At 53.2% G+C, this 25,199-nt stretch overlaps 1 protein-coding gene across 3 annotated transcripts; it reads right to left on the reverse strand.

The window, feature by feature from the left end:
• Positions 1–975: 975 nt before the first annotated feature.
• SLC41A1 (solute carrier family 41 member 1) lies at positions 976–25,168 on the reverse strand. 3 transcript variants are annotated; one of them, XM_051639022.1, is made up of 14 exons: positions 24,361–25,168; positions 22,577–22,701; positions 20,545–20,632; positions 19,050–19,366; positions 18,183–18,914; positions 12,862–12,969; positions 9,069–9,140; positions 8,656–8,800; positions 8,413–8,559; positions 7,505–7,652; positions 6,764–6,843; positions 5,841–5,975; positions 4,916–5,064; positions 976–3,318 (listed from the first exon to the last, which is right to left on the reverse strand). In XM_051639022.1, exons 5-14 carry the CDS (start codon positions 18,558–18,560, stop codon positions 3,133–3,135), a joined length of 1,548 nt encoding a protein of 515 aa, XP_051494982.1. In that variant the 5' UTR covers positions 18,561–18,914; positions 19,050–19,366; positions 20,545–20,632; positions 22,577–22,701; positions 24,361–25,168; the 3' UTR covers positions 976–3,132. The 3 variants fall into 3 exon arrangements, with proteins under 3 accessions (XP_051494982.1, XP_051494983.1, XP_051494984.1); XM_051639023.1 differs by lacking the exon at positions 24,361–25,168 and having other exon boundaries at positions 22,577–22,708; XM_051639024.1 differs by lacking the exons at positions 20,545–20,632; positions 22,577–22,701; positions 24,361–25,168 and adding an exon at positions 19,953–20,007 and having other exon boundaries at positions 19,050–19,205; positions 19,292–19,366.
• Between the last annotated feature and the right edge of the window lie 31 nt (positions 25,169–25,199).

Raw genomic sequence — 25,199 nt, forward strand, 5'->3', positions numbered from 1 at the left:
GGGGACACGGGGGTGCGGGACACGGGGGGTGCGGGACACGGGGGTGTGCGGGACGCGGGGGGTGCGCGGGACACGGGGGGTGCGGAGCCGGGGCGTGGGGGGTGCGGGACACCGGGGGTGTGCGGGACGCGGGGGGTGCGGGACGCGGGGGGTGCGGGGCCGGGACGTGGGGGGTGTGCGGGACGCGGGGGGTGCGGGGCCTGGAGCGTGCGGGGCCGGGACATGGGCTTGGTGGGCCTACCCGTGCTGGGCCCCAGGCACCCCTGAGCCAGCCCCATGGACCCCCAGACTCTCCCCTCTGAGTCAGCCCCATGGACCCCCAGACCCTGCCCTCTGCAGCCCCAGACCCTGCCCCATGAAGCCCCAGACTCTTTCACGTGCAGCCCTGTTCCCCCAGACCCTGCCCTCTGTACCCTGACATCCTTTCCCATGCACCGCCAAGCTCTGCCCCCTGCACCCCCAGGCCCTGCCCCATGGACCCCCAAGTCTTGCCCCCTGCACCCCCAGGCCCTGCCCCTTTGCAACCAGCAGACAAACGGAATGAACCCACAACACGCGCATGCCCGTGTCTAGGTAACAGCCACCCATTCCTGCAACCTCAGGGGCTTAACGTGCCCCCAGAACCTTCTGTCCCACATACCTGAGCAGCCACGGACAGAGGGGCCACGTGTATGAGAACCTTCTGCTGCCACCACGGTCGCAGAGCCAGGACAGAGGCTGGGAACAAACCCCCCCAGCTCCTGCTGGGAGCCCCCCCACAGGTACCTGGATCCAGGCAAGGGCAGGGCTGGGTCCAGCTGGTCACCTGGCAGTTGGACTAAGCACAGTTTGCTTCCTGCACAGCCATTTTTACTGGATTTCCTTAACTCTTAACTCCACTGCATATCAAGAGAGGTGCAGAGTAAGCTAAAATAAACTGCAAAATGTAAAAGAGAGACTTTAACCAAGCAGAGAGGTGTGTGAAGGCAGCAGAGCCCACATAAATAAATGTCATCTTTATTTAACCAAATATAATTTATCAGTTAAGCTTACATCTGTCAATTCAATGATAGGAGCTATAAATAATTAAGATAGTCTTCATTCTTTAATAAAAAGAGTAAACCAGGATTTTTCATTTGCAGTCAGCTGTAGAGTAGGCATGCATTTGAGTGCAACTGGTGGGAAAAGTTCTTGACTATCAATATTCTTCAGTTTTCACTTAAGAATCTTCCCTGACCTATTCCCCACACAAACCTCAGACCTCAGGAACATCCAGACCCCACCACCCCAGCAGTGACAGCTCCCAACCACCTCTGGGTCTCTTCATGTTCCAGGAGACCACACAAGTGGTAGATTCTTCCTCTGGGGAATCTTTTCATGGGGGATTAAATAGTGATGTGACACCTAAAAGACCAGGAGAGTTTCTCATACATGTATATATATATATAAAAGCTTTAAGTGTTAATGGAAGGAAGTCTCCTATCTATTCCTCAACATTAGGCAGAGAAAAGAACACTCCAGAAGTCCCTGTGCTGAGAGCAGAGCACAGCAGGGTCTGAGGGTTGGTTTGTTGGTTTTTTGAACAGAGCTTTGGCCAGAGGAGACAGGAGAGAAGTCACGTCACGAGGGTGGAGAGCAGGAGGTTCAGAGCCACTGCCCCAGAGGGCAGGTGGCAGAGATGGGGCAGGGGAAGGCAGGTCTGATGTGCACCAGCAAGGCAGAAAGAGGAAACCTCTCCAAAACCTACCTTGGTTTGCCTGAGGAATGCAGCAGATAACCTAAAGGAGCAAATTAGGCTGATCAAGGATGGTTGTGTTCTGCTGTGAGGAGCAGAGGTAAAGCAAGAGGAAAAGCAGACAACCCCAAACCAGCAGCTTTCAGGCTGGTGCTGTGAGCAGGGCAGGCAGTGCCCAGAGCAGGAGCAGCACCCCGGGCTGCACAGCTCACTGCAGTGAGAGCTCTGCTGCCACTTGAGGATCAGGATGCAAAGTTCAGCTGAACACTGCAGGATTCCTCCAGCTTCTGGGAAGATGGTGGCAGCTCCCCAAGCTCTGGGCAGTGCAGCACTGAAATGAGGCTCCCTGGGACATACTGTATTTTCCCCACCCTTGACAGATGTTCAGAGCTTTCCCCCACAGCACACTTGTGAATTCACCTGATTTTCATGCAGCAGGGCCTGGTTGGTAGCACTGTCTGCTCGAGCACATCACTGATATTTGGTGTAACTGGGTGAAGTTTCCAAGCTGATTAAATTGCACAGAGAAATCCAGCAGCTGAGCATGGATGTCCTTTTCTATGAGACACCAAGAGCCCAATGCTCCCAGGTTTGAAATGCCTCAGGCTCAACTGGGAGTACTGGGTGGCTCCAGCAGAGCAGGACAGAGGAGCAGAGCCCACAGCAGCTACACTCAGCTCATGAGAGGCAGAACAAGGCACCTCCAGTTGGAGATGCTGCTGGATGGTTGGTTGGCAAAAGGCAGCCTCAATCTGCCAGCAGAGACCAGCCTGCTCACAGCCAGGACTGTGTAGCCCTCACACTCAGATCACTCCTTGTGGACACCCAGGAATGGCTGTTCCTGCACAGAGGCCCTTTCCTCATCTCCTTGGCTCATCCCTCTACCAAAGCCTCATGTGCTTTGGATGCTGGCACAGGAGGGGATGCAGTGGGTGAACACAAGGGCAGAGAAGAGAGGAGATGCCCCACACCCTCATCCATGAGGTTGTACTTTGCCAGAAGGTTCAGTAACACAAACCTGGACCTCACTTCCAGTATTTAAAACGCTTATGAAGCAAAAAAAAGCAGCTCTTCACCTCTAGTGACTGGGACAGGGTGGGCTCCCTGTGTGACCTGACTGACCAGCATCTTCACTGTAACCTTGGTTCAGACATAACTACTATGAAATTGCACTTGGTGATTGTCTCGTTACACTTTGTGTCCTTCCTAAAACTATATCTGTTTTCTGTACAAACTTGGCTTGAAATATAAACCACATAAAATTCCCATTGAAAATAATGAGAATCCAGTATCAAAGATGAAGTCCCAAGAGAGACGGGGTGGGGGGAGGAAGCAAAGGGGGAACAAGGGTGGAGGAAAAGAAACAACAACGACAACAAAATGAGAGAAGAGCCGTGCTGAGGGGGCAGCAGGGGGAGTTAGTCTCCCACATCGGAGTCCCGGTCACCGATGAGCCAGAGGACGTGAAAGCTGAGAGCAAGGAGACCTGTTCCAATCAGGTCCCCCAGCGCTGTCAAGTATGGGATGGAGAAGTTGTCAGGATCGAGGTGCCTGCCCCACATCCAGTGCACCATCCAGTCAGCAATGTACAGAAGAATGAGAACCTGAGAGGCAGGAAGAAAAGAGCAACGTCAGCCATGGACCCCGAGCGCTGCCATCCCGACCTTCTCGTCAGCTGGGGCAAGTCCAGCTGGGCAGGCTCAGACACAACCTCACCCCAAAGGCCTGGGGTGGCAGCTGGTGGCAGGTCAGAACCACCTTGCTGAGCACTGCACTCCGGGCATTTCATGTGGGCTCATTCCCACAGCAACCACAACAGCACAAAGAGGAACCTGGTGAGTTTCTGCGAGGCCCTGGGCATCCAAACCCCCTGTGGCCTTAACAGCCTCTGCCCTGTCCCTCTTCAGCTTCATGTCACCACCAGATTTAGGCTTAGAAGGGAGAACACTGACACCCAGATACAAAAAAGTATGAATTTTGCACCTCAGTTTTCAGATCTAACCAGAACAAGCTGGAAGAGACACAGGGCAAAGAAGGGACCTGGAAGCAGCCAGGATGCTGGGCAGGGACAGCAGGGCCTGGCTTCCAGCATTAAGAGAACAGTTGCCCAGCAGCTCAAACTACCAGAGTGGGAAGTTCTTCTGCTTCAAATGCAGCAAGAGTCAGTACCCAAAGACAGAAGAAATCCCCACTGGGTCCTCTCAAGCCTTAATTCTGGGACAAGCACCTGAAGTGGCCTGATGCTAATGATGGCCCTGGTGTCCCTGGGGCTGTGAGGGCCTCTCTCAGGACCTCAGCAGCAGGCACATGGAGGTTCCTCTGCTGCCAGCCCCTCTCCTCAGCACACATGTTGCCCCCAGCAGTGGCTCCAGCAGCAGCTGCCAGCAGAAGCCCCTCCTGAGCACCCAGCAGCACTGCACAGCCTAAATTTAGCCCCCTGGATGACAGTGTCTGCTCTGCCCTCTGATGGATGCTCTGACTCATTTCCTCAGGCTGTTGGTTGGGTTTAGGGGGGACACTGAGACCAGGCACAGCTTCCCCAGGCAGAGGGGTGGGTGGGGGGTGCAGATGGCTTAGCAGGAACCTCTCCAACCAGAGAGGATGGCTTAGGAGGAAACTCTGCCCTCCCAGACTCCTGCAAGTGGCTGCTGGGTTCCTGCAGCATCAACAGCCTCAGCACAGCCCAACTCTGGGCTCCCAGAGCTCCCTGGGGGGTCCAGGAGCCCTGTGCTGAAGAGCTGGCAGGTCCCTGCTCTGCGAGGGAGGCAGGGAAAGGGCAGGACAAGCCACACCTGGCACAGGGGATCCCTGCAAATTCCACATCCTGTTTTCCTCACCAGCAGCTTTAAAATTGTTAAAGCACTTTCTAGGACAGATTGACACACAAGGTGAACACTTCTGCTATCAGAGGGACTTAGGAGAGACAAAAGACAAATTCAAACCTTGCCAAGAATGGGAGGAAAGAAAAATAGTGTGTGCAGCTATCAACAAAGGAGAATTTATTCAATGTGATATTGGCTCATTTGACAAATACAACCTCCTGGGCACACCTCTCCCCAGCACATAAATCTCTTACCTATGGACAGGGTGTATACAGGGCCCTTAGCAGGCTATCTACAACTTAACTGAGAGAACAGGTCCCCCCTGCAAGTGACATGGCAATGTCCCCCTGTCCCAGCCCCCCAGAGGGCTCCAGCTTACCTGGAGAAGTGCAGCTGTCATGTAGAAGACGATGAAGATGAGGGTGAGGGTTGTGTGTCCACCCCGCATGGAGCTGATGGTGTAAAGGAAAACCAGGTGTCCAGGCACCACCAGCAGGAAGAGCACACGAGCAGAGCGGGAGTTCACATCTGCAGGGCAAGGCAGAAGGATTGAGGCTGGGAAGCAGCACCCTGAATGGTGACCCAACTGCTGGGACACCCAAGGACTCTTTACACCAAGCTTGGTAGCAGAGCTTGGTTCTGTCCCCAGAGCAAAAGCTGCTCTCAGCCCTTACCTACCAAAAGGACTCATGTCCCACATGAGCTGGTCAGTACAGATTTGACCAAAATTTAATGTGAACATGGAATTTCCTGGGAGCTCTGTCTCTATCTTGCCTCCTGATCAGCTTCCTAACAGATCACCACCACACTGGAGACCTCCTGCCCCTCCTCCAGGGACAAAGGCCAGGACCCAGGCTGCAGGCCATCAAGTAACAACCCCTGCCCCCATGCCCTGTGCTGGAATGGAAGTTTGGGCTGTTGCTCTGCCACCCACTGCCACAACTAACAGAGCTGCCAGCACATCTTCAGGAGTGAGCAGTGTCCTGCAAGCCCAGCAGAGCTGCAAGACTCAAGCAGCCTCAAGGCAGGTTTCAATATCCTGGACACACCTGGAAGAGATTCAGAGGGTGGAGGATTTCCAGTACCATACAGTCAGGGCAGGGGACTTTTGCAGCAGGTTTTGCTCCTCCAGCAGAGCTGCTGTGAGAGGACACAGCTCTGAAGGTCTGACTGTCTCTAGAGGGCAGGCCAGGCCAGCCCACTGGCCACATCCCAGAGCTGACCAGCTGCCTCTGGGCAGATCCAGCCACCACCTCCCATGCTGCTGGCAGAAGTCGATATATTTCAACACCTGACTTGGATACCTGAGCTGAAGAAGGTGCTCCAAGGGCTGGGGCACTTTCGAGGGGCTGTTTCAGGGCTGTCTCCAGGCATCCCACTCATGTGCAGGTAGGTGGAGATGCGACTGGCCTGCACGGCCACCAGGTTGCCACCCACACCTGCAGAGCAGGAGAGAGCAGTAAGATCAGGTTCTCCTGCACTTTAGAGAGAGATTTCTCCACAGTCTGCAGATCTGGAATTGCCAGGTGCTGGAATAATGTAGGACAGTCTGTTTTTTGACCTGAATTCCATTTTTGTAGGATGCAAAGAGCTGCGACACAGCACAATGTTCCACAGCTCAGTAGAACAGGTACAGTGCTGCTGCTGCAGCTCTGCTGGGAAGAGATGTGAAAAGAAATGGGGAGCTGGCCACCAAAACAGACACAGGAAGTTTGAAGTTACTATTTTGTGCACAAGGCACAATGAAACTATGGAACTCACCAGCTCAAGATGCACTGGCTCAGAATTAACTGCATGTATTGCAAGAAGTAATAAAGAAAGGAGCTTCCGTGGCTCACAGGGAGAAGGGCCACAGCTTTACACCAGAAGCAACTGGATTTCCTGATTCTGAGTGGCAAATCCAAATCTTTATGCCACCAGGTGCCACAAGGCGCATACCCTGGAGGGTGGAGGTCTTGCACCAGCCAGAAGGAATCAGGAAATAAAGTCAGTTTTTGTTGGATCCCTGGAAAATGTGTCTTTTAGGCAACAGCCTCCCAGGCCAGTCAGCCTCTGGTGAAAGGCTGGCACCAGAGGGAGCCAGGCTGCTGAGAAGCTTGGGTCTGACCACCACGTCTCTGGCAATCAAAAGGGAATTAAGTCTCCTTGATCTGCCTAAAATGAGGGACACCTGGGACAATCCCACTGTCTGCCAAGAGCTGCAATACCAGAGTGGGAAGGAACTCACCATTAATCACTGGTGTGAAAACAGCCATCCCAGCAAAGTTTGGATCCGTGACCGTTCTGTCCAGAATTAACCCCCCAACGCTGCAGAGGGAAGGTTGAGGAGTCAGTGCTGAAGCTGCTGAGGAAATGCTCACCCAAAGCACTGAGGGCTCCCTCTGCTGCCCCCTGTGCACCCAGGGGAGACTTTCACACCTATGAACACACACCTATGGTCGCAGCTGTTGCAAGTGATTTTAAGCCTCAGTATTTGGTAACAAAAGACAGTTTCAGCAGGATCTTTGCTCATTGCTGCCAAAAACCACCAGACTAAATCCCCTGCAGTTTATTGCAACTAAATCCCCTGCAGTAGTTTGCTGCAGCACAATAATCAAAAGCAATGCTGCCCTTCAGAGGGCAGAGAGGGCTCCTGTGTGGAGGATTGCTGAGCAGGACCTGTGTTTACTCCATGGCCATGCCAGGGTCTCCCTGTACAGCTGGGACACTGGCCCTGGATTCCAGCACTCAGGTGTCTCAGGACCTAGAACCCTTTGTTTTTGTCCAGGAAATGCAAAAGAAGCTCCAGTTTCCTGGCAGTCTGGATGCAGAAGAGGTTTGGCTCCCTCTTGTTCCAGATTCTCCTGAGGACTAAGAGGTTGAAAGGGCAGGGGGAAGGGGGTGCTAGCTGGCTGTGCCTGGGGAGAGGAACTCTTCTTCCCTGATCTCAAGAGGTCTTTTCCAGCCTCAGTAATTCTGTGATCCCTACCTGCTAATAGCCATGGCAATGATGACTGGCTCCCAGCCTGAGTACAGCACCTCCCTGGTGGCTGCATTCTTCTTGGCAATGATGAACCAGATGGGCAGCAGAGCTATGAAGAAGGCACAGACCAGAGGATTCACGTAGGCTTTGCTCTCTGAGGGGAAATAAGCAGAGGTAACAGATCAAGGACACATCCTGCTGCAGCAAGGTGGGGTGCTACATCATCTGAGCTACAGCCTACAGTGTGCTGTCCCCCCTGGAGTCAGAAACTTGAGTAAGGGCAGGAAAACCAGACCAAGCCAGCCTCAGCCCAGCAGGACACACTATTTCCTTCTCCTGGTGAACTCTCAGAGGCTCTATCGACAGATCCAAGTGAGGTATCTTCAGTTTTAACTCTTCACTCCTACTTCCCACTCCTTGGCAAGACCTCCCACTGTTGCTTCACCTTTGGCTGAACCTGGCTGAGTCACATCCCTTGCATCTCAGCCAACAGGGAAGGAAGGTGCAGGGGAGGGAGGAGGAAGTCTACAGTCCACAGCTGGCAGCTCTGCACTGAGGACCTCCAGCTGGTGCTGACAGTACAGAAGATGAAACCCAAAGCTGCCTCATCCCACTGCTTTAGCCACAATCAAGCCCCTGGCACTTGGAAGGACACAACCTCTCCCTTCCTTTACTTGGTAAGAAGGAAGTACGGAGATCACTGCCAAGACTGTCTGCAGCTACAAGGCATTAGAAGGGTCTGTTTCCTCCCCTTATCAGTTCTGACTAGGTCTCACTAACTGAGGTAGTTTCCAGGACAAACATCTTATACAGCCCAGGGACAAGATGGGTAAAGGAAGAGGGTGAAATGAGAGGGAGACACAGCAGCACGTGGATGGACCAGGGAGAGATCAAGGCCTTTTGTTGCTCCTTACCCAGCTCTCTGTACAAGCCCCAGCTGATTCCTGAAAGCAGAGCCAGGGTGATGAGATCCCCCAGGCTGGCAGCAATTGGTGTGGCCACATTATCAGGATTGATCCCCATCTTCCTGGATCCAATGATGACCCCAATCATAATCATGCCTGCAGCCAGAGAGAGGAAGCAAACAGGATGAGACCAAGGACAGCCCCTCATTTTAGGAAGAAAGACATGGAGGGTGTGCAGGGTCTGTCTCTCACCCAGAACAACAGAAGCAATGAAAGCAGTAGCCACACTGCTGGCACAGAGCAGGACAGCATTGTCAAGGCTGAAGTGCCCATCTGGGATCCACCCAAATATCACCGCGGCGATGGAGGCCAGGAAGCCAACCACAGTAGCCTGGACCTGCAAACGAAAACTAGGCAGTCACCAAGAGGACTAGAGAGCAAAATGGTCCCAGGGTGAGGGAAACGCCACCCAGGGGACCAGCATTTCAGGTGGATCAGCATCTAGCAGGGAAGCACAGTCTTGCCTCTAGGGCAAACTGTTAAGATGGTTGTGGGACAAGAAGGTGCCAGTATCAAAAACCAGGCATTCCCACCTGCCACTGGTCACAGGTGGCTTATCCCAGCTACCAATATTCCCACTTCCCTCTCCTTTCATGTCTTCTTACCTGTATCAGAGCCATGTTCCCTGTTACCATCCTCCAGAGCTCCTTGGGTGTGTCCATTTGGCCAATATTAGCCTGCAAGAGGACATCACAACATCACTAAAGGCACCAGTGAAGTCTCACAGCATTTTACATTTGCTAACAGTCTAATTCCTGCCTCCCAGCTTGGCAAGTTTGTGTGAAGAGCAGGAGGGAATAATGACCTCAAATTCTCAGCTCTCATTGGAGGTCAATTCAGGGGAAAAGGTGTGTCTGTGTGTGCAGGTACATGTGTACAGCTGGGGTGCAGCTCTGCAGTAACACAGGGCTCTGCACCCTGGATAACCACACTGATAAATTTCCCACAGTTACTCTGCTTTTGTATCCCAGAACTCCAGAGCTGTTCCCAGCTTCAGCACCTTCTCCCTTCCCAGCAGGAGTGGGCTGACACTCCTACACAGCAGGAGCAGAGCCAGACCCGTTGCAGAAGGGGGTTCTGAAGGGGCTGCAAAGGGGAATCGACGTCAATAGAACTTCTGATGAAAATCTTGCAAAAGCAACAAGATCTACCCAGTCCTGCACTTATTTACTCACTGAGTTCAGTCCCCTGGTGATCAAGCCAAGCCTGGCTCAGCCCCAGTTGGGTCATGCTGCCCCTCAGGTCAGCCTAGCAGGAGGGAAATAGGGGTGGACAGACCCTCAGGTCAGCTACCCATGTGTCCCAGCTCTGAGAGGGATCAAGGCCAGGGCAGCATCCCGTGGGCAGAAAGAACAACTGGTTCAGTGAGAAGCTGAGCAAACAAGGGCAATGCCACGTGGAGACCTACTGAGGAGCAGGAAACAGCCGTGGCACACGGGTTATCTGGCACCACTGCAGCTGCAGGAGATGCTAATCAGACTAACCAGAAGGGATGGAAAGTTGCCTTAATTCTCCAGCACACGATCCAAAATAACCCAGCAGAGCAACTGCAGGTTGCTGGTTACTGCAGAGCACAAGGGTTCTGCTCCTCCCCAGCACCTTCTAGGAAAGCAGGGACAGGCAGAGGGTATAAGCTTAAATATCCAATCTCTTAACATCAAAAGCTGATGAACATGAAGAGGAAATGTTTGTCTCTATGAATTCCTAAGGGAGAGGCTCAAGCAGTGGTGAATGCATGTTGGAGTGACTGGCTGACTGTGTCAAACTCTTAACTTCCTCTCAACAACACAGCAGCAATTCCTGCCTCTCAGCTTTCCTTGCTGGCCTCTGCAAAAAAGAGAAAGAAGTCAGTGATCAACTAATCCCTCTGCTCTCCTTGCTGCATGGGCTTGAGAGAACTGCCAGCTCACTTCAGCCAGCACTGAGACGTCTCCATCTCTGGAGTCAATTTATCCCGGACGGTTTGGTGGACAGGAGGAAAGAATGGGGAAAAAAACAAGGAAAAGTTCACTGGAGTGGCACTGAGCACATCCAGCACAGGAATTTGAGCTCCATATGAAGCCTGACCTTAGAATTCCAGCCCCATGGCAATTAGGTTGGGATTAACACAACCCAGCTGTAGTCACTGGCAACAGGATTTTAATCTTTAAAGGGTGAGTTTTACTTCTTAATTGCGAAAGGAATTTCTGAGGTGCCTTAATGCAGCACTAATTAGAAACCCACAGCCTCAGAAACCACTCCAGGCTCCTTCCCTGTGGAGAGAGCATGAGCCCCACACCAGGGAGCCCCAGAGGGGAGCCCCCTCCTCACACATACACGTGGGTCCCCCCTGTGGAGGGAAGAACAGGGCCAGAACAAAAAAATGGAAAGCCCAAGACATGATCCTGTCCCACCATGCACAGAGACAAGGAGGCAGAGTGCAAGGTGAGGGGATGCATCTAAAGGCAGCACAGCCAAGGAGGGGAAAGGAAAGCAGAGGACAAAGCCACGAGGTTCATGTCTCTCCAGAGCTATCAACTCCAGGGCAGGAGGCACCAGGAGACCAAGCTGGTGCAAGGGCAGCAGCCACTCAGCACAGCTGGGCTGGGGACAGCTGGATGGGTGTGATCTCTGTACCAGTTTCCTTGTGACCCTCCTGCAGCCACCAGAGCAGAGAGGGGAAAGTTTTGCATTCCTGTGACTTTCTGCAGTCTTATTTCCTTGCCAAGCCTGCCCCAACGTTGCTCTGTGCAAGCCCCAGAAGGGAAGAGGATGAAGCAAACGGAGGCTGCAGAAGCCCTGCCACGGCCCCAGGAGAGCCAAGCACTCACCCTGATAAGCCCATGCTCAGAAAGTGCAAGAATGGCCTGTGTCTGGGACAGCACGGATCCTGACATGATCCCAACAATAGAGAGAATAAAACAAAGGGATCTGTTTCCCAGAGTGAAAGGGCAAACAAAGCTCAGCCTGGAACACAAGCTGCAGTGCTCAGCCTCTGTCCCTGCGAGCCCTGGCACTGGGGCACAGCTGGGCCAGGGGCAGCATGAAGCCTCCAGCAGCTTTGTCCTCCCCAGCAGCACCTGGAGAGAAGAGACCAGCCCCAAGGGGAGGCAGACACAGCCCAGGCTTTGCTGGGCAACCCTGGCACAGCCACCCCAGGCAGCTCAGCACCCTGCTCCTCAGAGAACAAAGAGCAAGGGCTGAATCCAAGCAGGAGGTGGAGGCCGCACAGTCTGCAGGAATCAACAAGCAGGGGCTGGGGATGCAGGAGCCAAGCCAAGGGCTAGTCCAGGGAAATGCTGTTTGCCTTCCTGCTCCACAGAGGCTGTAGGGACAACTCTGCAAAATGTGATGTCCACGTGCCACTGGTTCACTGGGTGAGAGCAGCATCCCTCAGGGTACATACAGGGAGCTACAGCACGAGGGACAAGAGGGGCTGCAAGTGACAAAAGGCTGGATGAACAGCTCAAAACATTGGCTCTGCTGCCATCCAAGAGAGCACCAGAAAGCCCAGGACTCAAGCACCAATGAGAAGCTACTGAGGAGCAAAGTCACAGCTGGCATCACCTCATTGCTCAAGATGGGAGAAGAGGACTCAGGTGAGCAGATTTAAGGGCTTGGCAGCAGGCAGCCAGCACCCTGCAGAGGTCAGATTCAAAGCTGTACGTGCTCCCATCATGCAGTCACTTGCTGTCATGCTCAGGCAGAAGATACTTTGCAGAAGGAAGGGGTGTTATGGTCCCTGTTAGGAGAGGATGTCAGTCTCTCTCCAGCACTGCTCAGCTACAGACACAGACTTGTGTTATAGTAACATTTAAACACAAACCAATTCATTTACAGCTAGACTAACAGTATTCCGAGGAGCTAACAGAGCCTGCTCCATCTCTCACAGGGACCTCACTGTTTCACAGGAATTGGACTGAATTTGAGCATGAGGGATGCCCAGCCCTGCCTCTCCACCAGCTTCAAGAGGCTGTCAATCCACCTGCCAGCTCTCACTGCCAGCTCCCCTCTGTTTCAGCCTTTGCTGTACGATTCTCCCCAGGCTCTCTCCTCTCCCAGCCCTCCTGGACCCGGCTTCTTTCAGCCTGCTATGATGCCTGCACCCAGCTTCCTCACCCAGACAGCTGATCCAGGCACTCCAGACTGCCCAAGCCAGCTCCCACTCTGTGCCTCCAGGCCCACGAGCAGCCCTGACAAGGCAGTGAACTGTCAGCAAGGTTTAAGGACTATTAAACCTCCAGAAATCTGATCAGCCTAGTGGGATGAAGACACCATCCCAGCACACTGAGCTCCAGGCTCTGGTTTCTTTGGTCACTGACAGAGTTTTGTCTGCCCAGCCTCCATACACACATGAACCTTCCTTCCCCTTCCCCAAGCAGGTATCCTGCTCCCTCCCTCCCTTCCCTGGATACTCACAGCTGTTGACAAGCGAGAGGCCAGAGTCATCTCCAGGTTCCCCTTCAGGCCCAGCAATGCAGGTACTAAGATAAACACCTCGGTCACATATTTGAAGACATCCCAGTGCTGAAAAATTAAAGCCAAAAAAGACCATGAGAAAGAATCCCAGCTGTTAGAAACCTTTGCTTTGGACTAAGGGTCACTTACTCATCAGTCTTTGCAACGTGGCACTGCCTGGATGTGGCCCTGAGCAGACAACCCAGCTCCTCTTCTGGTGCCACACTTTGGATTTTGCAGCATTTTACTGTTTTGACATTTGTGTAGCAGTGATCACATGTTCCTGCTGAGCCTAAAAACCGGATCTGAGCCTGCAACTTTCAGCTGAAAATCCCCCAAAGATTAACCACTGACAAAATGCTTACACAGAGGCCAAAACAGGGAAAGATGAAGAGACTCTGCCCAACACTTCTGGCAGAATGGAGCACTGAAGTTCAGTCTCAGCTAAGAGCCATTCCCTGCATGTGTGTCTTACAAATATACTTTGGATTGAGGCACTGCTGCTCCCTGACCTTGCCAGCTCCAAGCAGCAGCTCAGCACCCTCTCTGTTCCCTCCTAGCTCACCAAGGAGATCCATGCCCTCCCACCCCTGGCACCTACATTACTCAGGTATTCACCAGCTGCTCTGGCTCCACAGTCAAGTCAACTTCCCTGGGCAGGAGACAGAAGAGGCAGCCATGGTTATTTAGGAAAAAAACAAAGTCTAATTGCAGGGTAAGCAGGCTTAAAGCAGAGCAGCTGGCTTCTGGGAAAACACACAACCAGCCAAAAAAAACCCTTCACAACCACATTTAAAAAAACCCTGCAAGCTACACAAACCTCACTGCCCGATTCTTTTATTTTCATGAAGATTTTGCAAGAAGACCCTGTGTCCAAAATAACTCCTGCTTCCCACACTGCCTGACTGCCACGCTCCTCAAGGGACACGGAGCAGGGCTGGAATCACACTCTGCTGTGCTGAACACAGACCAGTCACAGTACTGGCAGTTCCCTTCTGCAAACTTCACCTGCAAGAGGCTCTGTCCTTCAGTGTCCTCCTTGGCAGTGTCAGACCATCAGGATAATGAGCCAAGAGGATGTGCACTTCTTTCTAGGACAAGGAAATTTATCTGCCAACACCCCACAGCAAATACCAGCCACTCTGCCTGCAGGACTAACATCTTCTTGTGGAGAAGTACTTCAGTTATTTTTGTTTATTTCTCCATCTCTTGTGCTGCCTGCCTTCCCCTCTGAGCCAATAGATCCCAGTTTCCTGCCAGGTCCTTTGCAATACCACATCCAAGCTGCACTCACTTGAAAACCCATTTGAGAGAAAACTGTGATCACAGGAGGCAGGTAAGTGCTTGAGATGGATGAACTGGGACCATTTTTTCTCCAAGGGAAAAACTATTTTCCAGTCAATAAAAATCCCCTTAATGTTTTTGACAGCTTGGTGAGACAAGTTAACCATGCTCTCCAGCTCCCAGGTGCACAGATGAAAGCTGAAATACTTCATCCAACACAGCAGCTCATCAGACTGTGCTTCCTTTAAGGTCACATCTGGAGACAGGCAAGCCTGGCTCTCCTCAGTCTATTTTGAGGCAGGCATTATGACTATTTTGCTGCTGCTTGTATTGGTGAATCCTTTGCTATGACTTCCCTTCACAGCATCTAGAATTCAACCAGCAGGACGTGCTGGGTGTCACCAGAATCACTTAGTGAAGGGAACATGGTCATTAGTCAGACCCTGGGCTGGAAGCCCTGGGCAACAGTTTCCCGGCTCTTCCTGCCTCCAGAGACAGGCTCAGGCAGTGGCCAGCAGGAGTTCACAGCCCTCCCTCACCTTGCCCCAACCCTGGCTTTGTAAATCAACCTTTAAAGGAGCCTGCACTGCAAACTGCTGCCAGAAGCTGCTGTAACTGGAGCCTGCTAAAGCAGCTCCCCGAGGATGACAGGGGTGTTCTTGGGGAAAGGAATAAAAGCCACCTTGGGTTGAAGGAAAAGAAAGAGACTTCTGCAGGCATCAGCAGCTCCCTCACTGCAGAGAGCAGGACCCATGGGCTCCTGCCAGCTTCCTTAATATCAGATGTTATACAACACTGGCCTATGGGCTTTTAGTAGGTCCCAAAGGCATCCCTGGCTCCTGCAGGGAAGAAAGCTCCTTGTGGAGACATGTGCCCACCATGTGGCTCCAAGGGGAGAACCAGAGCCAGACTGTTTGGGGAAGACAAAAAAAAGGGAAAAAGAAGAGGAAATAGGAATTTAAGTGCAGGATATTGAGCTGTTGAAAATTCCATTCCCCCCTGTAACAGCCCCTCTGAGAAGCACAGGTTATAAATAAGCTGTTTTCAGGGGTGAGGAGGGAGGCTAACATGCACACATGATCATTGAATGGTTTGGGTTGGAGGGGACCTTAAAGATTATCTAGATCTAACACCCCTGCATGGGCAGGGACACCTCCCACTAGATCAGGTTGCTCAGAGCCCCATCCAACAAGAATATCCAGTCTGCTCCATGCACAGGAGAACACACCATGCTGAACACATCAAGGAGGCTTCATCTCCAGCACCTTCTCTCTGCCCCCTGGGGCCAGGGAGCACAGAGACCACAAGCAATCTAGGTTTAACTTCATTCAGTTTCATTTTCTGCTAAGCCTGTGGTCCTTTTGAACACATCTATCCGGGTACCAGGGCAACCAGACCTCCTCTCCTGTGCAGCACTGCAGGAGTGAGATCAGACCCCAGCCTGCCACAGGTTCTGCAAGAAACACCAACCCCAGGTGGTGTTCTGTGGTTGCCTTTCAGAAGCTTGGCACCTGCAGACAACAGATATTTCCAGGGTAAGGGCAGCTGCTTCTCAGCCTCTGTCTGTTCTAGTCACCACAAGAGATCCCTGGGAAGCAGTTTGGTTCCCCTGGGATTACAGCAGGAGGGTGATTCAAGACAGCTCAGAAGGAGGATGTGCTGTGGGTGCAGTAGTGACTGCCCTGGTGGGGCTGCTTCTCCCAGCCTCTCCCTCTGGAATGCCAGGGAACAAGCACTTTTAGCAGGAGCTGCAGCCCCAGGGCTGGCACTTGCTGCTGGCCCTGGCTAAGACCCATCCCAGAGGGAGGGTGACACCAGAGGTGGTCAAGAAGGGAAAATGAACAGGCTCCCTCCTCTGTAAATACTCTCCATCCCATCCCAGGGAGCAGACAAGCCTGGAAAACAACACTTGAGGCTCTGCTGGGAGAGGGGACTGTGCCAAGAGTCCTCTGCTGTACACAAAAAGCAGCTGGTGTGCTCACATGTCACCTGGCCCAAAGGTCTCTGCAATCCCAAAGGTAGCAGAAGCAAATTCTCCTCCTGAGAGGCAAATTCATAGGGACACATTACTGGGAGAGCATGGCCCAAGGCCAGGGCTGCTTGCTTTCCCAGTGGGTAGACCAATTACAGCTGGCTGATTAGTCTGTTTATCCAAAATAGAGGAAATTGAGTGTACAGAGCCCTCTACCCATTGCCCACCACAGCTGCATCCAAAGCAATGGGACTCCAGTCCACCCCAGTGCATCAGCTACCTGCTCCACATGCTTCTTTCCCTTCATCCAAGGCTTTGAGTCTCTGGGAAGCCAGTTTTCAAGATCAGCTCCCCAGATTCTGCAGCCAAGTAAGCCAAGACCACACACTTCCCACCCCCTTTTCCACCCTATGGCATTTAGATGCCTCATTTAATCCCAAGGCTACAGGGAGTTAGAGGAGTTGGCAGCACAAGCTGCACAGCCACATGCTGAGCTGCTGCAGGACAGGGGAATTATGAAGCTTTATTTCTAATGGCCTTAAAAAATAAAAAGGCAGGAGAACACAGAGGTGTGCTGCAGTACCCCAACCCTGCCCTGTACCCCCTGGCCAGGAGGGCTGCTCCTTCTCCAGCAAGGACTTTTAGGCTTAGTTGAAATCACCAGCTCTGGGAAATCACCAGAGAAGCCACACATGAGTTTACAGGGACCTTGCAAAGGGAAACATGCTTGAAATGTCTTTTTTTCAGAAAGTTATTCCGGTAAATCTCTCCCAGACTCATTTAGCACCACCAGCCCTTCCTGCTCTGAGTCACTTCACCAGTTCACTGGTTGTATCAAGAGAAACTTTAAGGATGACCAGTGTGCAAAGGCATGCAGGGAAACAGCTACTGGGGCAAGAGAGCAAGACTGACCATCCATGAGTACAAAACCAGGCTGACTGAGGCTCCCGGCACACAGCTGGGCTGGAGGGGATGGTAACTGCCAGGAACACAGACAAGTGACTGACAGGGGAGTCTCTCGATGCCAACACTGTCAGGGCTTGTTTACCCCACTTGAGCAAACAGAGGAGCTTCAAGCAGAGCATTTTTGGTTGACCACAGCTCCAAAATGGCTGCCTCTTCCATCCAAATAGTTCCACAAACCTACACCCCACAGATGAGGGGAGTTCTGTGCCTCAGCTACTGTTTTGGGCTGGGCACCAGGGCAGCTCTGCACGGAGTTCCTTCAGAGCAGAGGAGGTGAAGCAGCTGATCTGCTGCCAGACACACACACACACGCTTGGAACACCAGCACTAGAGGCTGGCACAGGAGCCACGGGCCACCAAGTCACATTTCCCATTAAAAACCTAAGCAAGCTGCACTGCTGTCAGGTTCTCACAGTGTCACCTGTCACAAGAGACCTAATGAGATAACGTGTCTGGTAACACGTCAGTTTTAATCCAGAGGTAGCAGTCAGCTCCCTGGCTGGCTTTTCCTAAGGATCACCTTCACACATCCCCCAGCAGGAACCACTCTGTTAGCCCAGTCACCCCTGGCCACCTCCAGAGCATGAGAAGGCAACAGAAGGGCCCTACAGCCAACCTCCAACCTCTGGAGCCACCAGGCAAGTGTCCCCCAGGCAAAACATTAACCTGGCTGGCACAAGCCCGGCCTGCTGGAACAGCAATCTGAGCGGGAAACAGAACATGGGATCTGTGGAACTAGTGCCTGGAGCTGGGATGGCTGCAGCCACCATCAGGGGAGAGCTTTATTTCAAGCCACAATGCACAGAGGGGTCTCAGTTCCCAGGCAAGTGCTTTGGCTGCACATATGCCAGCTGTAACCTCCTCCTCTGAGGAGAGCAGCTGCAGTGCAGGGGTGCCCACAGCCCCCCAACTCCAGACATCCCCCAGGTCTCCCCCTACCCCAACCAGCATGCAGGGTCTCCTCCCCTCACAATTGGTATCTGCTGAACGAGCTTAGGATCAAGCCATGCTCTACAGAGACAGGATTCAGAGCCCCATGCCAGGGAAGCATCAGTCCTACCTGCACAATGTCCAGCACCATTCCAGCAGCAACTGTCCCAAAGCCTGCCAGGAGGAATGGAAAGAGGACTTGCAGCCCGATGGAAAAGGAGGTCTCCTTGAGGGGTGAGGCTGGCTCAGGACCTCGGTCTGTGCTGGTGTCATCACTTTCATTGCTCTGGCTGCCACTTTCCAGCAGGGCATCTTCTTCTCGCACCCCTTTAGCATTGGCACGGGACTCCAACACTACCTCTTCCACCCTGTCGCCATCAGGTCCCAGGAAATCTGAGGGCTCCACCAGCTGCCCCGGGTCTGGACTGGTGACACAGTCCACAGGCACAATGGGCACCACAGCCCCATTGGGCTGGTGGGTCTCATTCTGCTCTGCCTTGGAAGACATGCTGCAGAGAGGCTACCCTGTCCCTTGGCTTGGCAGGCCTAGAGCCAGCAGCTGTTCCAGAAGAGATCTTCTGCCAGGAGCTTATACAAATGGCCTTTCCAGCATCTAGAGGCAACTTCTCCTACCCTTGCTCGCCGGCCTTTGAGTGCAGACACTGCTCCTGCAGCAGAGATCCCCATCAAGCAAAGTCCAGGAAGGGAGGACACCAACCACTGAGCTAGCAGGAACAGCAAAGTCACTCCAGTTCTCCTCCTCTCCAACACCACACAGAACAGCAGCCACCGAGACAGTGCCCAAGCTTTTCCTCTTTGATGTCTGACACTTTAGTGCATCTTCCTCCCAGCAGCACGACTGCTGTGATGGGGCAGAGACAAAAACAGATGAAGTAAAGACCACTGAATAACACAAAAGCTTAAAGGGATGAGGAAGCAAGGAGCAGATAGAGAGGGACTGGCTTTTAGAGGTGATAAAATCCAGAAAAGCTCTTACCAGCAAGGCTTTGCCACCTTCTCCAGGAGCACTGTTCCTCTGCAGAACTCGAGTCCGAAGGCTCCTGTGGACTCGTGCTCTATTTCAGCCTGTTCTGTGCCCTCTCCAAAACGGTCAGCAACACCAGCAAGCTCCAAAGATCACTGTCGTCCTCCTCTTCAGAAGAATTTCTCACTTTACAGCATGAGGCAATGAGGGCTCTTATTTAAAGTAACAGCCAGTTCCCAGTTAAGGTTACTCACCAGGCAGAGCGGGGAGGGCGCTGGCATTTGGGCAGCCTCAGATTTAATGTCACTCTCCAAGAACTCGTATTTCACCTGGAACATATGGAAGGGAACCGGATCCTCTCTCGGGTCCCGTGGCAGGCACCTCAACAGCTCATTCATTCAGCGTCTTCCTCCCGCTCCCGGCAGAGGCTGCACCCCCGGGCCCTCTGCGCGCCTTTCACAGCCCCTCCCGTGCTTCGGGGGGCTGTGTCAGGGGATCGGGAGGGAAGCGCAGCTCTCCGAGGGCCAGACCCGAGCTCCCAAGAGGGACCCCCGAGCTCCCAGGACCGGGACACCCCGCTCAGCCCGGCGCGGCGCCGGGGGGGGGGGGGGGGGGGGGGCCGCGGACGGAGCTACCGCAGCGCCGAGCGCTGCCGGGCGCTGGCGGGGGGGGGTTCGGGCGGCCTGCGCTCCCGCAGCCCCGCAACCCAGCGCCTCCAGAACGACCCCCCGGGCTGCGGCCCCGCCGGCGGACACGGCGGAGAAGCGGCTGCCCGGAGCCCAGCGGCGCGGAGCTGCCCCGGCGCCCGGACCGGCCGGCCCCTGCCCTGCAGCACAGGCTGCCGCGGCCCCCGCTGCGGCCCCGGCCCCCCCCGGCCCCCCCGGTGCCCGGCCCCCCCGGCCCCCCCGCCCTCACCGCGGTGCCCCCGCTCCCGCCGCTGCGCCCCCCCGCTCCGCGCGCCGCCCTGACGTCACCGCCCGCCAATGGGAGCGCGGCCCCGCGCGCCCCGCGCCCCCCTCCCATTGGCCGGACCCGTGTGGCGTCACAGCTGGCCCCGCCCCCCGCCGGGCAGCCGCGGCCCACGCAGCGGGGCGGGGCGAGCGGGAGGCCACGCCCCTTCGCAGTGCGGAGGGGGCGTGACCACTGGGTCACGTGCTCAGAGCCCACGTGGAGCGCCCGCCATCCCGTTATCCCGCCATCCCGTTATCCCGCCATCCATCCATCCACCCCGTCATCCCGCCACCTCGTTATCCTGCCATCCCGCTATCCATCCACCCTGTGAGCCCGCCATCCATCCACCCCGTGATCCCGCCATCCCGTGATCCCGCCATCCATCCATCCACCCCGTGATCCCGCCACCCCGTTATCCCGCCACCTCGTTATCCCGCCATCCATCCACCCTGTCATCCCGCCACCCCGCTATCCATCCACCCCGCTATCCATCCACCCCGTGATCCCGCCATCCCTCCCTCCCGCCATCCCGCTCGGGCGCTCCCCGGGGCTCTACCTGCTCCCGCAGCGCGGTGCTGGCAGGGAAGGCTCCTGCTCCTCCTCCCGCTGTCCCAGCGCTCTCCCCCCGCCGCGCCTGGGCCGCCCTGGGACATAACGACAAGTGATTAATTAGGCACAGCTGGGGCCCGCGCCTGGTGCGGTGAGCGGGGCCGGGAGCCCCAGGCAGGCACCAGCAGCGCGGCGGCTTCCAGGCCAGGCTCGAGGGGCTCCTCCAAAGCAGCTCAGGGAAGGGAATCAGGAATGTCCTCACTTTGCATCCGTTTCAGCCAAACTGTTCCACAACAAATCTCCAAAACCCTGCTGCTCAGGTCAGTGCCTCGTGGCTCTGTGGAATTCTCTGTCCTGATTGAAACCAGCTCTTCTGATTCATGTTTTCCTTTTATTTCCCTTTTTTTCTTTTTTTTTTTTTTTTTTTTTTTCCTTTTTTGCATGAGTGGAACTTTTTGACAAGCTGTTGTTTTTTCCTTCCTGCCTTTCCTTTCCTCCCAGGAAGCAGCCACCAGCAGGTCACTACCCAGAGCAGTGACGTGATCCCCAGCTCCATGCCTTGGAGACAGCTCTGGAGCCAATCCTGGTGCTGTGACACATCCCTGCGTGCCAGGGGAGAGGGAGGAACTGCACACCCCCCCACCAGGCACACTCAGTGTGACTACAGATGGTGACTTCATGTCTTAAAATAAGGAACAAACGTCGTCGTTCCATTGTGATCAAGACCCCTTGTAAAGATCTGGGCTGTGCTACCTCATTTTTCTCTTCTCGTATTAAAACTGGAGCTTCCTTTCCTGATTGTTGCTTTGGAAGAAAAAGGGTGGCTGGCACACTTGAAGCAGAGCAGGATACAGAACATCTAAAGCAGGATATGTAGTATCTAAAACAGGATATATAGTATCTAAAGCAGCATGAAGGTAGCTCAGATAAACCCACTTAGGTTTTCTAACTTTCTGAGGCCCAAAACCCTTTCCCAATGTGTCTCTCCTAAGTGAGCCGAATTTCTGGAGCAGGTGAGCAGAGTGCTGCTTTCACTCTGTGAAAGGAGCTGGCAAAGTGCAGTGGGTTTTACACTTATTGTCTGCTACACAGTCTACTTGAACCAGGATTTCAAGGGGTGAGGAGCATTCACAGTCATTTAACCAACGCTCGGGGCCTCCTGCTGTGACACCAGCAAAGAGACATCTGGGGAAATGTGAGATACACTCAGAACATGTCTTAGAGTCCCAAATCCTGCCTCCAACCCTAGCCTCCATTCTTCTTTCTCCAAATAAACCTGGTTTCTAGGGCTCTCATTCTACCTTCATCTTTCCTTCCTGACTTGGAAAATCCCCATCTCCCCCAGACCAACCATTCTTCCTGCAGCCTCCTGAAAACAACGTGCACCAAAATGTGACCTTGTTGATGAGCAGCCCAGCTGCAGGCTCAGGAAGTGGAAGCAGAGAGACAAAAGCTGCCTGAGACAAGGACACAGAAATAGATAAAATCCCCACCAGCAACCCTGACACACAGAGATCAGAAAGGCTGAGGATGAAAGGGCAGGAAAAGGGTTTCCAGTTGCAGGGCAGCAGGTACCAAAGGGAACAAAGTGATTGGAAAGGAAATCATACACCACCAAGTGACACTAGATCATGGAACGTTGTACCTGAGTGTTTTACAGCAGCCATGGGGCTTCAGCACTGCCAACCTGCCCTGGGCAAGCACTTCATGGCCCAGGAGGCCACAATCTGCATAGGATGATTTTCCCCTTTTCACAAAAGAATCCAGCAAAATAAAGTGGTTCAGCCAGGGTCACTGGAAACCCTCACCTAAGAGGGTCTGACAGTGTCCTGTCAAGCCCCTTGGTCTCTGTTCCAGCCCCACCACTGTCAGTCACATCTGAACACTGGTCTGAATGGAGGCCCAGCTGCCTTTGGCCAAGAATTCTGAAGGAATCTAACTCTTGATTTGTTTTAACCAGGAATCTCAACAGGCAAACTCAAAGACTGAACAGGTATGATAATGACTTCTATTAGAATGATTATATGATAATCACTTACCTCCACAGATGTCAATCCAGAGCAAAAGCAGTTCATGAGGGCAGGTACCAAGGTCAGCAGCTGCCCCTCATCTGGTCCTGATCTGGGAGAAGAAATGCAGACCATGGAAGTTGTGCTTCACCAGCCTGGAAGTAAACAAAACCATCACCACCCTTTTTCCAAAGGTCCAAACAATTATTGCTCCCAATGGTGTTCGTGTGTCACCCACGTGCTGTGCCTGCTGTGACAAACACAGGCCAGGACATCCCTAGGGCTGTTTGCCACATGAGAACATCTGGCAGAGAGGAGCTGGAAGGTCCTCACTTCCCACATTCCATGAGACCAGTGGTTCCTGTGTCACCAGCTGCTGGCCCAGTGATAGCAGGAACACCTGCCCCAGGGGGACTGAGGATTTGCCTCACATTTCTGCTCTGCTCCAGATACAAGCTGTGAATTCAGTTATATTCAGAGATCAGGGTGAAGAAAGCACTGACACACCAAGGCTGATCAGAGCAGAGACTGGTATTAAAAAAAATATAAATGAAAATAATCTCTTAACTCTCCCTATTTTCTACTCCATGAAGACCCTCTCACTTCCCAAAATCCCAGAGAGGACAATAGATTAACATTTTCTGATGTCTGTATGCAACTAGGCAGTACTGTAGTAAAAACTTTTAAAAATTCAAGTAGGCGTGGAAGGACAGAAGTGCTCCAGGGCAAATAAAAACTATGCTTCCTGAGCACTTACACAGCTTGTTAAGTAGGCTGAACTCAGACCTCTTCTGAAACCAGGCTAAGATCAGCAGGGGAGATAGTAAGTTAAAGGTAGCTTAGATACACACATGCCAGATGCAGTGGCTGCAGCACAGCCAAAACAGCTAGAATCTGGAAAATAAGCCATTCAGGTTTTCTCCTGCAGGCTGTCTGGAGGAGTTCCTATCTCTTGCTCTGGCCATTAGATCAACCTGTGATGGCAATCCACTGCTGCCTTTCTCTAATCCCATGCAGAACACATGAAAAGATGTTGTAGCTGTGGTACGGAAAGCATGTAGAGACTCAGTGCTGGCACACAGGTGACAGTCACCAAGCAGAGGGTGCCATGAACTAGAAGGAGCTTCTTTGGCTCCTCAGTTAAACAGCTGAATTGCAGCCAGGCCCTTCCACATGGTTGCCTTCCTAGTGCAAGATCAGGAACAGTGTTCAAGAGATCTGACTATTTACAGGGCTACAATAAACCATACAATTGTGTTTGGCTAGAAATATAAATTAAAAGATGCATGAAAAGCCCCCTGGGATATGCAGGATGACTTGCCTGTTGCTTCTCATACCACACTGCTCAGGATTCGACCAACTCAAAGGTAAATCCATCAGATAACAAAGAGCACTTACTCTTTGTCCCCTACCCCTGCATTAACCCCCCTTCCATGTGGTCATTTTCCTTCCTGCTGAGCACTGACTGCAGCTTCCTCTGGGGCCCAGCATCAGAGCCCTGAAATCAGCCAGTGATCTGTGAGGGAGGCAGGTTCCTCCCTTCCCCACCATGCTGAGCTCTTTATCTCTGCTCCCCTGCTGCCAGGGAAGCTGTGCAACAGGAAAGTGGAGCCAAACCCAGCAGCTTGGCTGACACAGCCCTCTGTGCTGGGCAAGTGAGGAAAATAATTCCCTGGGCAGCTCCTCTGCACACCTCTAGGCCTTGCTGTGGGCACTGGGAGATGCTGGCGTGCAACTACCAAGAGACCTCACAGGTGTTTCTTGAAAGTGTTATTTCAAGAGCCTGTGTTTGGGGACTAAAATGACAAACATACCTGTAGTGGTTGCAGTGCCAGCCAGTGAAGGGAGCTGCTGCTGAGGAGGAAGGTGTTGGCAAGAACTCCTGCAGGGTTCAACCTGGCAGCAGCAGGCAGCACTGAAGGCCAATGAAGGTCAAGATAAAGGCTCCAGACTGAGCTGGCAGTGAGGACTGTAAGGGCAGAGGATGCTGCAGGCTCTGGCTGAGCAGTCTCCACATCCCCCAGGGGGTGTCCTGCTCTGTGGAGGTAAGACCAGGGCTGAGCTGAGGGGGAGAAGGTTCCACAGCACCTGCTGGAGAAAGCAGATCTCACCAGCTCCACCAAGCACCAGAGTGGGAAAAGAGGAGCCAAGAATGCAAGTGTCAAATGCAAGGCTGGAGGAAACAATTTTGTAAACACCTTGTTCCTGCATTCTCCTCCAACTCTGTGCCTGAACTCTCCATGGCCACTTGGGGCTGAAAATAAACCAAGCCTTTTTAAATAGAGGGCAGCAACAGAGCTTTCTTTAGAAAATGCAGGTGTGGAATTTGACCTTTTCTCCATGGTGTACTCTACATCAGCTGCTCTGCTAGCTAGTAGGCTGCTGGACAACTACTGATGTGTTGCTTTGAGCAACTGCTGCCAGAAGAATGGCAGCTCTGTAGACTTGGCCACAAAGAAGAGGGGAAACAAGGAAACTGCTAATGGATATAACACAGGAAGATGTTAACACTCTGGAATTGGACTAACACCAACGGTGTTCAAAACCACATTAGGTATGACACCAAGTTATGTGTCTTCAGAGCAGAAAATCAGGCTTTTCCTTCTCTGATGAATCACAGGTAATTGCTCTACATGCCCAAAGCACAGTGACT

Source organism: Apus apus, chromosome 23 (assembly GCF_020740795.1).
Source record: "Apus apus isolate bApuApu2 chromosome 23, bApuApu2.pri.cur, whole genome shotgun sequence".
NCBI classification, from domain to species: domain Eukaryota; kingdom Metazoa; phylum Chordata; class Aves; order Apodiformes; family Apodidae; genus Apus; species Apus apus.